Raw genomic sequence first — 14,026 nt, forward strand, 5'->3', positions numbered from 1 at the left:
TAGCTCCAGCTGTATAGAGAAGTGTGAAGCAAGGATTTACTCTATAAACAGTGGCAAAAATAACTAATACAATTTTATGTCCCTTTGTTCAAAATATTTTTTTAGTATCTCTTTTCTATCCTAAAACTGAAAATAAAAGTGTCTTAAAAATATACCCTAAAATTTCGGACGCAAGCACACAAACTAAAATAAAAACTTTTCTTTATCCATTCTTAAGTTTGCTTTGACGTGAGTATAAAGTGGCTTCTCTTCAACACTAACCAAGTCATACTGTAAAGTGTTCAGACCATCCTGAGCAAAATACCGATTGGAGTTACTCAGCTTTTGATTCAGTTTCGACTGCTCGTTTCCAGTTGGCCGGTTTTTATTTGAATGTTTCAGCATTTTGTATCGTGCAACTGAAATAGAGTGTCGGTGTACCGTCAGTCCGCTCGCCCGTAACCGATTATACAAATTATCGTCCTCGCCACCCCATCCGTAAAATAGATTGGTAGCTCCGTTAACTTGCCGGTAATGTTTGGACCACAAGGATGAAACACCACCAAAGATTTCCTTATAGGGGAGAATATACCTCATAGTGCTTACACCTGCTGATAAATGTTTCGGCGAAACTTGGCAACCGTAATCGATTTTATCGTTTTCAGGTAGAAGATCAACATCGTGTACGATGAAACATTGATATGGAAATAATTTCAAACCTTGATCGAATCCGATATTGAATAATTTAGCTCTATTGAATTTATCTTGGCCAGTTTGCTCCACCACTAGAATTCTGTAGTGTAATTTCTGCCGTTTTAAGATTGGATGTAACTGTCGTAGAAGGATAGGTAATTGCAATTCACGGTTTCGGAAAGGGATTACAATCAAAGTGGATTGTTTTGGTTTACAATCTTCAGGCTGCCACCACCCTCCTTTCTTGACAAACTTGAGCTCGTTCTCATAAAGCCAATCTAATGAGACATTAGCTTCATTTACAGCCAACGGACCAATCAAACTTGAGGCCGTTGAGCAATTCTGTATATCTTTAGCAGAGCAATGCGTTTTACGGTAAACGGCAAACTCTTCATTATCTGTTGGTGAATTTTTCGTATACCACTCTTTAAAGTCATCAGGACATCTTCCATGACTCTTAGTTGCGTCTGTAACTAAATCTTTTATTGGCGGTGGCCGATAATTATCTCTATTCTTCAAGGTCGTTTCGTTAACACTTTGAATCATATTGGTGAATAAATTCAAGATATTTTGTAGTGAATTCTTAACATTGCTTTCGATCCCTTTTGCAGTCTCTTTAAGCTTGGAATCCAAAGTAAGTTGTGTCTCTACCTTTGTCTTGTTGAAGACCTGTTCAATAGCACTCATCGATAAAGTAGGCCGATATTGATGGCCCGGTTGAACCAGTTGTATGTTCTTCACATTGCGATACTCACGATTGATGCTGAATAATGAATCTTTGAAAATGATAATCAAAAGTAAAAATGCAACTACAAAGAATAATTTGCCTTGAGAATTCGACATTGTCTGTTGCCCAATCATGATTTTGTTTTCTTTCTCCTCTTCTTCTTGGCTCAAACTGGAAAGGTCTCTTTTTGGTTGTTTCATTAAACGCAAGGTACATCTAATTTAAGTAAAAGTTTGTTTCCTAGCAATTGAACGCTAAAATATGTAACGCATAGACTACATTTGCCTTTCTAGTTTACAAGGTTCTATTCATAACAATTAAAAAGCGGCCTTTCATTAGCATTTAGCACTAATTTAAGAATTAATGTTGCTTGATTTGGAATGTAATTAAAGGTTAAAGCCCATAGTAATCTTCCTTATGAACCAACGTTTCCAAGTAATTCAAAGAGTCGGAAGTAGAGTGAAGCAATTCAATTCTAATCAAAATTATTTACCATCCAGTTTTAATGTTGAAATTTTGATTTAGCGAATGAATTCTAAATACATAGGGAACATATTTCATACATTTTAATAAGAACCAGAAGGTTTCGAAGGCAAAAAATTCAAGTCATTTAAACTAAAAAAGTTAACTACACCCAAAAATAACTTGAAGCATATTTTAAAAACGAATATTTGTGTAAATTTAATAATTATTTGATGGGTGGTGTGTCAAAAGAAACGCCCCTATTTTTCGTTTTTTGACGTAGAAATTTCTATCAAACAAAAACAAATGAAATGTTTGGAAATAAAGGGTACAATATTCACAAATAGCAAAATGCGCGTCAAAGATTATAAAATAGGGTCGTTTTTTTTGACACACCCGATATAAAACATATTACTTATAAAAGATATGAAAGAAATGAAAATTTAAAACAAAAAAATAATATTCAACCAAATGAAACAAAAAAACAAAACATTCTTCCTTAACCCAAACAGAACGTTCGTTAAACGAGAAATTAAACTGTTCGAATCGAACGCTTGAACATGCAGAAAAGGAGTATATACAGACTTTTCTGTTTAACGTTAATTTTTGTAAAAATTTAGAACTAAATTATAAAATTTAATCAAATTTAATTGGGACTCGGGGATTTTTTAAGATGTCAAGTCCAGTTTTTTGGCTATTGATTGGTGCTTTCTTATTCTGCTTGATTAATGGTAAGTGGTGATGCTCCATCATACACTAAGAGTAGAGAAGAAAATCGTACCTTTAAGCATGGAAATTTCAAAAAATTAAGAACAGCCTGAGGCTGAGCCAATATTTACTGATTCTTATGACAAAGGTGTGTATCAGAACATCACATTAAAATCTTCAAGTGCGCAATAATTTTCCAAAATACTTATTTCTCGCATTGTTGCCTCTGGTAGGGTTAGGGTTGGGGTTAGAGTACATTTGAATTCATGGCAATGAATCAATGAATTTATAGCAAAAAACTATTGTTGTGGCGACTGTCTGATAAATATTATACTTATCATACTTTCAGGCGAGAGTGACGATTACATCAAACAAGCGCAAGAGGAAGAGGACATTGACAAAAACGAAGGTGAGCAAATCGTGTATCAAAACCCAACTGAAGAAACAACTGAAACTTTTCACAAATATTTTTTACCACCCGTAACAGGAGAATACAAATTCTATGCCAAATGTGGAAGTGACTGTGACGTCATCCTTGGTGATGAAAGTAAACTTTCAGAGGAAAAAATCATTTCTGTTGATGGTTCCGCTGCAGCTAAGCGAGAGTAAGTAGTTAACCTGTCTGGTACGCAAAGGTCTTACAACGTTTTGACTGTATTCTCTACCACCTGTCTTCCATCACACCGCTGCTTGTTCTATAATCTTTCTAGGATATGCTTTATAGGATCTTACCATCGTATATCTAAGTTATTTGTTAGCTTCGCTTCTTTTTAGATTTCCAGCTGAAACTGCATCTCACATAATCTACCTCAAGCAAGGTCAGAAATACTTGTTGAAGACGACGACAAATTCACCAGCAGGACCAACACCTACGATTGGTGTGCAACTTCCAGATGACACCAAAATGATGCCTATCAAACAGACCTTATTCTTTTCGGAACAAGGAGCGGCCGATGGGAAAGCAAAGTCAAAACCGGCGAAAAATGGAACCAATATGGTTAATAAAATACCGGACTCTATAACTGGAAAGAAACATCTTTTGGGCTTAGGTAAGATATTAACTTGCCTTTAATTTTAAATGGCTCTAGTTTTAAAACCTCTTTAAATAAATTTAATGCTCCGTGTAGTTCATCCAAAAACACACACCGTATGCTACATGTCTAGTAAAAATCTTTAGATCCCATTCATACTACACAAATATCGACCACCACGCCCCGATGTTGAGATTAAATGATTTAGGAGAAATATTTGTTTTCTCAATTTGTTCTCCAAGGAAATATTATGACCCGAGATTTCCGAAATATAGTCTTTTCTCGTAAAAATTATCTGGATTTTATCTTATCAAAGATTTCATCTCGATTGTGAATTTCTTTATTTTTGAAATGTGTTTTTGAAAACTTCTTTGATATTAAGCTCCATTAAATGGAAAAACTTTGACCTGCGATAAATGCAAAAAAACTAATTTCAGAAACACGTAAAATTTAGTAATTTTTCCTAATACCTGCTGGATGACCTGTATGATTATATCAGAAAAAAAATAGCAATCTAGAATTTTCTATTTGATTTGGTTTACAGGATCATCAAAGCCAAAAACATCAATCAAACATAAATTGGAGAGCAACCCCAGCAAGACGCTCTTCAAAAAGTTGGAGCGAGCAGGTCAATTCATTAAAAGTATGGAAGACAAAAAGCTAAAGAATGATAAACTCGATTCTGGAATTACCGATATTATCAAAACATTACAAGAAAACTTAAATGGTGTAGAATCAAAATCAAGATCAAGTTCATTGTTGGAGGTTGCTGGTATCGATCGTTCACATATCGACGAAGGTGTCTCCTCTAAAGAGAGGATTATTATCCAACTGATCGATGCTTTGAAACGGAATCTAATCATGGAGGATAAACATCGGAAGATGAAGGAACACATGTATCAACGAAAGTTGGATCGACTGTTTCATGAAGTCAATAAATTAAAATCTGTCCTTGGTAACACAAATATAGCTGCCAAAGCTGATTTGAATAAAGTTGACACGAAAAAGAATAAGTATACTCCACAGAGAAGTAAACCATCCATGATTGGTCAGAAACGTCACCATAAACACATCACAAGACGTCAGCATCGACACCATCGTTTAAGAAAGCCAGAACTCAATTTCGTGGATGAAATCGAAGACCCTAGTCTCATAGATGACGGTCATGTTGAGGCTAGAAATAACGATGACGGCGAAGATAGTGAGTATCCAATGTCGGTCAGGAAGATAACTCCATCAGCAGCAGCTGCTTATGAGAAAGCAATCAATCTCATACCAGAATCTGAAGATGATGAACTAATGGAGCAAGGACTTGCCAAAGCCTCAACTCCAGAATCTGATATGTCAGCTATACGCCACAAACAAGCACACTTTGAAATGTTAAATTTAAAGAAGAAACCTACTCAATCGCTAAAAAACAATACACCAATGAATGGAAAAGAATTCAATACTGGAAAACAACAGAATCCAGATTCTTCTGAAAAACAAATGATGAATTCAGGCGATCAGACAAATCCTCAAGAATCCTTATTTGTTGGTAAATCTGAAAAACCTTCAACATCTAATCAAAGTCTATCACCGGAATATGACAATAGCAAACAACAAGGCATAGTTGAACAGTTTAATAGCGCTGAGCCCAATCAAAGAATGAACAATCAAAACTCTGGTAGATTAGATTCCCACACTGAAGATCAAATAAAAAATTTAGCTACAACAAGTTCAGAAAACAAAATTGATAATTCTCAATCATCCAATAACCGAAATATCGAGCCAGAAAAAGGCAAAGCTATTAATAGTGCACAAAATAATGTTCAACCTGAACTTCAAAATCCAGTTGAAGTTAGTATTGGTGGAAGTCAGAAAGAGAATCTTCAAAATGATAACCAAATAGGACAAATTGAAAATGAAGTCAAGATTAACCCAAACGATATGAAAAAATCGAATGATCATTTTGAAACGGATAAACCATTTTATAGACTTGCTAAAGAAGAAAGACCTTTATCACCGATGGCTAGCAATGTAGGAGACGCGTTGCCAACGGTGTCAGAAAGCCAAAGGGCTGCTCACACCGCTGGAAGCTTTATCACGAATGGTAACAAAATAGTTCCAAATACTAAGAGTAAGCAATCAGTTGTAAACTTCAAATCAGAGGATATAAAAGCCCTTGAAGACAACTTATTTGCCGCCTTTGAAAAAAGGTTAAAGAACAAAGGACTCGGTACTACTCTTGAATCTTTGCAGAAAAACAGAAACAGTGACACTGCAAATATAAGAGACTTTGAAAAGACCGAAAAAACTGTAAACCAATTAAATACTGAGAAATCTCCAGCCTTTGATGTCAATGTTGGAAAAGAATTGGAAACTCAAAACGACGAACAAATTTTGTCAGTAAACTCTGGATTACTTAAAAGTATTAAGGACACACAGGAGCTTGTAAAAGCACCCGCCAGTACTAGAAACACCATGAACGGATTAAATGACCAGCATATTGTATTAGATTCTAAAGCGACCGAATCAGCTACTTTAAACATCCAACAAAATAATGCAGCTCCAAGTGCAAGTAAGGTGACCAATGAACTTTCAGCAAACGGTAGAGAGCTGATAAATAACCAGCATGCAAACGGACAATTTATGGGAGATACTGAACGTGCTCGATATATAAAGAAATATCAGAATCTTCTCCAGCCCGAGGAGAGTGTTGACATTTTCTCACGAAAAGGTGTTTTGAAATACAAGAAGCCAGAACTAGATGAGGAGGACCGTCATTATTGGCAAACAAGGAAAACAGGCGAGGTAAACAATGATAGTGAAGGTAGAGGTCGTTCTGTTAAAGAAAAACAAGATAGTCCTGGATTCGTTCGGTCTAATGAGAAGAATAACGAAGGAGGTAACTCTCATACACCAGAGGAAAAGAATCACAAATATGTCTACTTCAGAGACGACAAGATTTATATCAAGGATCCAACAATGTTTTTGAAAAAACCTGCAAATGATATGCCGATGGATCGTGAAGAAAGTGAAGGCTTGAGACATCATCAGGACGAGGATGAAGAAAAAGACCTTACGTATCAGAATGATCAAGAATCCCAAGAAATGAGAGGAGATGTTAGATCTACCACGATGAAAATGAGGTATAGAGATGGAGCTTCCAATCCAACTGCCAAATTCATAAAAATCCAAAATGAAGCTCTAACAAGCTTGGGAATGGCAAATAAAGCAGAACCAAAATCGAAAAATAATCCAACTGCCAAATTAACCACAAGCCAAAACAAAGATTTAACAAGCCTTGGTATGATATCGGGATCAGATCGATCATCAATGGTGGACGAAGCAGGAACTAAAAACATGGTGGAAGAAGCTGCATCTAAACATGAAATGATTCAAACTAACCAAGATGCTATTGACAAGATTCCAATACAATCACCAAATATTCAGAATCAAAAAGTTACAGCAACAAATCAGATGACTGACCAAGAAGAAGCTGCTGTAAACTCTGTGGAAAAGATGTCTTCTTCCATCAATGCCATGAATAATCTTCAAAACGATGTCTTTGGAAGCAAAGAAGCTGACGGTCAATATCTCATCAAAATAAGGTATGCAAACAATGACAATTGCATTTTGTTCATGTAAATTCCACTTTCGCTCTCACTCCTAGTCGATGTTTATCTTCAACGTTGGAAAGATAGAATCCGGTTTTGAATATCTTTCCCCGGACAAGCTCGATGCAATTAAAACTCCATGTCACATCCCTCACCGAATTAGATAAGTCCGTTAAGAATTTTTCCTGTCAGAAAAAAAAACTTTTAATTCATAAGTCTCCACTTGAATATTAAGCTGTTTTTAAAGTTTTTGAATTTTGAATATTAATCGCTAATTCAAAAAAAGTGATTAAAACCTTATTGAAATATTAAGATTTAACTCCTTTACTTCTCCCCAATCAGCTAGAAACATACCTCACAGGGTCGCTGAGACAGGGTTGGCAACCAAAACTCGGTTGAATCAAATTGAATATATTTTTCGTTTTTATTTTCAGAAACTTGCTCGGCGAAATTACATTTCTGAAGGAGGAGATAAGCTCAATGAAAAGAGACAATGTTTACACCACCAGAGACAAAGATAAAATGGAGAAGGAGTTACAACAAAAACAAAATCTACTGAATAAACTTCAAACTAAACGCAAAGAAATCGCAAGACCAGCAGCGAATATGAAACATAGTAAAGCTTTCAAACGTAGCTTCAAGAAGCTTGCAAGGAATCATAAACTACATCAGCGACATTACCACCGACATTTGTTTTGATAAGACTTAATGTTCAAAAGTATTGTTTGTTTACATTATGAACGAGTAGATGCAGAGTGGTGCCCAGGAATTTAGGTTTACCAAAACATCAATTCAGGAAAGGCTATTCTTTATGGACATTTTCCTTTCTCAGATTTCATGGAATTTTGAATATGCGCTAGTATCGGTATCGGATACCAAACAGTTGGTCTCTTGATTAATTGATTGATGATAACCCATGATCCTTAGTATAATGATGGTAGCAATTTATGGTGAATGTCAGCATTTTTTATATGCTGCTTTCAACGAATGGATTTTTAGAGGAGTGAATTCGAATTTTATCAGACAGCAAATATGGAAACTCACTGGAAACATGAGGATAGGAACCAAAATATATTTGGCATGGATTGTGAGATGAAAGATGGTGATTTGACAGGGGAGTTTAATTTTAGGTTTTTGATAACCAAGAAAAATATTGAAGAACTAATACAAAATAATGAAAATTTTTCATAATGTTCAACACTTTTCAGATCTGTCATTTTGTAGACGTTTGCATTTAGCCTTTTTTCTAGATTAAAGTCAACTATTTGAACAGAAGACCAGATAGACAAACATAAAGTATATCATTTTTATTATATTTACAATACCAAACTAATAATCTTCATGAAAAATACCAATAAACTCTTGGAAAAGAAATCACTTTATAAGTTTTATTTGTGATCTTGAGCCACTGACTAAATCACAAAAAGTTAACTTTGAAGTATCAGCAATTTTCATTCTTTTTGGTGAAATTTTTCTTTTTAAAAAGGTAAGGAGATTTTTAAATTTTCAAACAATTTCTTTTTTCAGAATATGTCAATCTCACAGTATTCCATGTTTTTGTTAATTCAGCTTTCTCAAACAGGGTTGACGTAAGTAATAGACTTTGAAGAAATTTACAAAGTAAATTTTTTCTGAAATGAAATAAAAAACTCTCGTACACAAAAGAGCGCAAAAGAAGGTCAAGATGGTAAGTATGGCGAATATAAATGAAATGTCTTTTATCTCATCTATTCTAATGCCGATTGAAACTCTTACTTGCAATTTAGCCTCTAACTTTTGTTAAGGATCCCCTACATAATGGCATAGAATGTTAAACCAGATCGTCGAATGAGAAAATTGATTGTCTCTGAATGAAATTTTTTATTCACAAAATCAAGCTTCAATATTCATATAACATAAAACATTTTAAACTCTTCGCCAATTTTTTCAACATTATTCTTTCTTCAAAAAGTAATAATTCTTTGTGTCTACCAAAATACTTCGATTACTTCAGAAAAGTAAGGTTACGTCGAAAAATCTGGCGGGAAAACGCATTTTTCAGTTATTCGAACTCCCGGTTATTCGAAGTAGATAGTTACCCCCTTGGAGATGCGAATAACCAGGAGTCTATTGTATTCACTAGTTGGGATTTTATTGGCGCGGCCTTCATCCAAGATCCTAGATGATTTCTAAGGTCACTATTTTTCTCGCTGAACACGCGTTGAACAGCGTTTATTGTCTTCAAATATTGTGGTACTCATGGTGAAAAATAGCAATGTATAGTCATTGAAATAAATTTATTTGTCCCACACATTTAGGGTGGACTCTCAAGACTTATCATCATGAATTTAATCCTGCTGTTTTGTGTTGTCCTGTTCACATCACAAGATTGCATCAAAGCTGCAGGTCTACCTGGTAAACAATGTGAGCATATCCAGGAAGCAGGAGAAGAGCTGGCAGAAAATATCAACCAGTTTGATAAACTGTTACAAGATGTTGTGATGCGGTGTTATGAAGAAGCACAATTGATCATCGAATCTTCATTGAGATTCCTCAAAAATCACATGGGAGGAATGAGACTATCTAAAACTGCAGGAACAGGTAATGGTGGTCTTGCTTTAAATCCAGCAGTACGTCCAGGGGAAACAATCGGAGGTTACGGTGTATGCCGCTTTCAAGGATGCTTTTTTTGACCTTTAAAGTTCCGCTAAGCATCGTAGTAACCATAATAACTATAATTCCAGGCTCCGTCTAAGGGTCATCAAAAGCAGAAAAAAATCCCGATTTTTACTCTGACAAGACTATATTGTGGGAAAAAGTGCCAATATTCCCAAATTTTGGGCTTTTTTTCTCGATTTTTAACCAAGGAATTTCCGAATTTAAAAATTAAGATTTTAACGTATTTGTTTTCTGTTTAGCGCCGATCGAATCAACCTCAAAAATGGCAGCCATCGGTAAATCAATGGGTATTGCATTGAGATTGACATTTTCACAAGGTCATACGAAGTTCTTTGAATTGGTAAAGAAAGCAGGATATATGGTTGTCGAAGATTCGATTGTCACTGGCGCATTGATTCAATATAATCAAAGTAGGTTATTCATGTTTTAACTTTTGAACCTTGAAAGAAGCCTTTATACAGAGTTTATGAAAACAAACCACGTAAGGGCTAAAATGTTTCTAAGCTTCGTTGCAAGTTTTGATTACAGCTTTACCTTTACTCGGCAGAGTACGGTGGAAGGTGGAAGAGCTTGGAGTTTTATTGCAAAACACTCATTTTCTAGATACGAAGAGAAGTGTACCACACATTACACTTGGAACACTAAACAACATCGATGACAAAATCTCAACCCTTCGACAAGACATGAACACATCACTGATCAGCGTTGAGAAGAACCTTCACAATGTTGCTAAACTGTTATTCACAATGCTGACTGATAGTTTGAAAGATCTTGTCACCGATCAAAATTTTAAAATTCGTAAGAATAGACAATATTTTATAAAATACGTCACAAGCAAACGCTTACATCATCTTCCAAATATTTCAATGTAATCGATTTCCAGAGGAGTTCATAAGAAGTTTACTCTATTTGTAATAGTATATAAATATCCTTGGTAAAGGCTTCAAAGCGAGGCAGTCACTGTAGTCAAAATAATTAATGAAAATATCTTTTCAACAAATTTATCGAGAAAAGCTTTCATAAAATTATAGAATATATTTAAATTATCTAAGTGTCCAGCTAAGTGGTTAAGTTCGAATTACCGAGAGTCAACTGTATTTAAGTTTCGCTGATGAATGAATTTTTCATTCTTTCAGATCTTGACAACATCCGTGGAAGCATGTCATCGTATTTGATATCTGCTGTTCATTCGGTGATTGATTCACACCATGAGAGGTTCTTCTTACTGGTGAAACATTCCGCACAATTGATTGAAATGATCGATAGCATTGTTGCCCCTATGAAAAATGGTACGGCATTGGACTCGAATCTCCTCTTAAACGCGTTACTTAAGTTTAACAGAATCAGTGCCTTGATAGAGTCACGGTTGTGGCATAATTTTGCACCTGTAAGGGTTTAAGGTCTTTCCTGGAAAAGATTGAAGATTCCATTCTAACCCTCTTCTCTAAAATTAGGTCCCTGTTCCTTTCAGGTAAAGAGCAAAATGTTCCAGAATAATCAGTGAAATGGAAAGATCAATTTTTTCTGAAAGAAAAAAATGGCTTAAAGCATAAGGCATTGAGTAGGTGATTAGGGTCTTAGATTGACTTCGATTAAAGGACCATTTAATTATCGACATGAGAAGATTATATCCATTATCTAACTTGTTCGTTTCTTTAGATCCAAAGAAGTTATCAGAAGCACTGAGCCCTGCAAAAGAATTGATCGATGAAGCGATCTCTGATTTGAAGAAATCAATTGGATTGAATGAAATGAATCGACAGTTGAAAATGAAGTTAACCTGGATACAAAAAATTTACGCGGACCTCAAAACATCTCTTCAAGGGTAGACTTTCACCAAAGATGTATTGTATTGAGCGGTTTTTAGAATAAATCTGAGGAAATAACAATTTGAATAGAATTTATATCAAATATATCGATATTATAGTAACCTTTATTGGACCTGATCCCATTAGAAAAAACTGCGAATCTTGTTTGTGTGAAAAATAATCTGTATGGTGAAAAATCGGACAATCAAATTTTTAAAGCCTTCGAATGTTCTTAACTTTTTAAGTTTTATGCCTGAAAATGTTCGTAAACATGTTTATATTTTCGCCATTTTGTGAGTATTTTCGTCCATTTTCCTTCGAAATTGGATGTCTTAAAATTTTCTTAACTTGTTCTTAATATTTTGGCCATCGAAGCCTTATGTTCTTAAATAGTTTGTTCTTATTAAAAAAAACGTGTACCTGATGTGTAACCTAGTAGTTGTTTTTCCCCTTGTTTTCGCGAAAAAACTGATTCTGACGTCATAATCAATGACTTGAACACAATCATGGTCATTTTTACGTTTTTGCGATAACTTTTTGCCATAACTTACCCGAGTCTTTACAATTGGGATTTTTTGTGACAAACATGGTCATGGTTATGGTCATGAAAACTTTGCTTTTTCTTATAAAGTAATATATTTTACACAGTTTGAAATCATAAAATACAGCAAGCACACACAATCAACTATGTCTTGATTTTTGCATTAGAAAATCACTTTTATTTGGATTTTTAGAGACAGTTGGTATCCTTGATAATGCAGGAGACTCCATTTCATAGATGGTAGTTTCACCAGTAGCAAAACTGTTATTACTACTGTTTTCATCTGAGTAAATGATCAGCGTCTTCGGTTTCAACAGTTTCCGTTCGTAAGGTTTGCTATTGTTATTGAAGTTTGTTATTCCAGCATTTTTGATGATTTCCTTATGAGATAAACGGTGCTCTTTTGATCTGTTTGTTGGTACACACGAAACAGAGTGTTTGATTAGAGATTTGATGGTTTTGCGGAATCTACCATGCATCTTAGCATAGATGAATACGTTAGCGCAACAGTTGGCCGTTTGTATGACTTTAAGAGCGTCGTTCCATCGAACCATGGCTTTCGAATACGGGATGCCGTCGCCGTCGATCCATGATAAGGAGAAAATGATATGCAGCAGATCACGTGGTAATACCAAGCAAATAAACATGATTTGCATCACGATAATGACACGGATGACGTGCTCTGTTTCACGTCGGCTGTTTGACATATGTTCCGGATCCGTAGGGCAATACGTATTACGTTTCCGTAAACATAATATAATTCTCGTTGTAGTGTAGGTAAATATGAGAACGAAAAACACATCTCTTGCTAACAAAATTGAAGTCGTAATTTTGATATACTTCAAACGATTTGACGGCGTTACTAGACAACCAACACTCCCATACGGTAACGGCTTGACGTGATGCGTCAAAGCATCCAAATAATAGGTCTCACATAATACAGCGAGGACGACTGCTAGAGCTACGGATACATGAATATACTTCTTTTTGAATTGACCTTGAAACGGACTACATATAGCACGGTATCGATCAAGCGCCAAAATACAAATAATTCCAACTGATATATTGATGAAAACACGACCTAAGAATGGCAAAATTTTACACCCTAACGTTCCAAAATGCCACTGTCCATAACATGACGCAATCCAGTAAATGAAAACAAAGGGTGTGAAAATGGATGCACAGAAGTCCACAACAGCCAGGTATAAAATCAACACTTCGGAAACTGTTTTACGAGCTGTTTTATGGAACAGACCAAAACAATAACAAATACTTGCGTTACCAAAAATACCAAGAATCATTACTAAGGTGTATACGAAAAGTTGTATGTAGTCAGGATATCTGAGTACACATGGTCCCATACGTACAGGTGGTTTTCTTGTTGTGTTGAAGGTTTTGTTGAATGTAGTGTTGAATAGAGCTTGAAATGATGTTGTAGCAAAGTAATATGTTGTGTTGTTTGTCATTTTTATAATGGTAACATTTGAATCTGAAATATGACGAAAAGAAATCAAAGTATATGATGCAGTAAGGTGCTGATGATTCCCACTAACCAACAGGTACTGTGATGTATGGATTCTAAAACGGTTTACATCGATTATCAATAACCTCTTATGAATTTACCAGACACCTCCTTCTCACAGACCCGGTGGAATCATATCAGCCAGTGGGGGTAGAAAGAACTGACCAAAACTCGATGGGGTGTCTTATTGATAGTCCAATTCTAATGGCTGGGAATTTGAATTCCATCATTTTCTAGCCAAAGATTCATTGGAGATGGAAAAAATAGCACAATATTTTGCAGTGGAGATTTGCTTATC

At 35.2% G+C, this 14,026-nt stretch overlaps 4 protein-coding genes across 4 annotated transcripts; 2 read left to right on the forward strand and 2 right to left on the reverse strand.

Annotated features, from left to right (window-relative positions):
* Nucleotides 1–88: 88 nt before the first annotated feature.
* LOC136823746 (beta-1,4-N-acetylgalactosaminyltransferase bre-4-like) lies at nt 89–1,599 on the reverse strand. The gene has a single exon (XM_067079917.1). The coding sequence runs from the start codon at nt 1,597–1,599 to the stop codon at nt 184–186; it is 1,416 nt and encodes a 471-aa protein (XP_066936018.1). The 3' UTR covers nt 89–183.
* An 872-nt stretch (nt 1,600–2,471) lies between these two features.
* On the forward strand, nt 2,472–8,486 carry LOC136823757 (uncharacterized). Its single transcript, XM_067079926.1, has 5 exons — nt 2,472–2,592; nt 2,919–3,174; nt 3,344–3,618; nt 4,145–7,193; nt 7,634–8,486. The coding sequence occupies exons 1-5, from the start codon at nt 2,535–2,537 to the stop codon at nt 7,896–7,898; spliced, it is 3,903 nt and encodes a 1,300-aa protein (XP_066936027.1). The 5' UTR covers nt 2,472–2,534; the 3' UTR covers nt 7,899–8,486.
* Nucleotides 8,487–8,621: 135 nt separating this feature from the next.
* On the forward strand, nt 8,622–11,770 carry LOC136823758 (uncharacterized). The gene is made up of 6 exons (XM_067079927.1): nt 8,622–8,685; nt 9,497–9,779; nt 10,097–10,267; nt 10,461–10,655; nt 10,994–11,146; nt 11,517–11,770. The coding sequence occupies exons 2-6, from the start codon at nt 9,521–9,523 to the stop codon at nt 11,684–11,686; spliced, it is 948 nt and encodes a 315-aa protein (XP_066936028.1). The 5' UTR covers nt 8,622–8,685; nt 9,497–9,520; the 3' UTR covers nt 11,687–11,770.
* A 576-nt stretch (nt 11,771–12,346) lies between these two features.
* On the reverse strand, nt 12,347–13,672 carry LOC136823733 (neuropeptide Y receptor type 6-like). The gene has a single exon (XM_067079903.1). The coding sequence runs from the start codon at nt 13,670–13,672 to the stop codon at nt 12,347–12,349; it is 1,326 nt and encodes a 441-aa protein (XP_066936004.1).
* Nucleotides 13,673–14,026: the final 354 nt, after the last annotated feature.

Source organism: Clytia hemisphaerica, unplaced genomic scaffold, assembly GCF_902728285.1.
Source record: "Clytia hemisphaerica strain Z4C2 unplaced genomic scaffold, Clytia hemisphaerica genome assembly, whole genome shotgun sequence".
NCBI lineage: Eukaryota > Metazoa > Cnidaria > Hydrozoa > Leptothecata > Clytiidae > Clytia > Clytia hemisphaerica.

Excerpts from the sequence above, each read along its gene's own strand:
- LOC136823758 (XM_067079927.1), top strand. The coding sequence starts at position 9,521 with ATGAATTTAATCCTGCTGTTTTGTGTTGTCCTGTTCACATCACAAGAT. Across the intron at positions 9,780-10,096 it reads ATCTAAAACTGCAGGAACAG|CGCCGATCGAATCAACCTCA; the intron begins GTAATGGTGGTC and ends TTTTCTGTTTAG. Across the intron at positions 10,656-10,993 it reads CGATCAAAATTTTAAAATTC|ATCTTGACAACATCCGTGGA; the intron begins GTAAGAATAGAC and ends TCATTCTTTCAG.
- LOC136823757 (XM_067079926.1), top strand. The coding sequence starts at position 2,535 with ATGTCAAGTCCAGTTTTTTGGCTATTGATTGGTGCTTTCTTATTCTGC. Across the intron at positions 2,593-2,918 it reads CTTATTCTGCTTGATTAATG|GCGAGAGTGACGATTACATC; the intron begins GTAAGTGGTGAT and ends TCATACTTTCAG. Across the intron at positions 3,619-4,144 it reads GAAACATCTTTTGGGCTTAG|GATCATCAAAGCCAAAAACA; the intron begins GTAAGATATTAA and ends TTTGGTTTACAG.
- LOC136823733 (XM_067079903.1), bottom strand. The coding sequence starts at position 13,672 with ATGACAAACAACACAACATATTACTTTGCTACAACATCATTTCAAGCT.
- LOC136823746 (XM_067079917.1), bottom strand. The coding sequence starts at position 1,599 with ATGAAACAACCAAAAAGAGACCTTTCCAGTTTGAGCCAAGAAGAAGAG.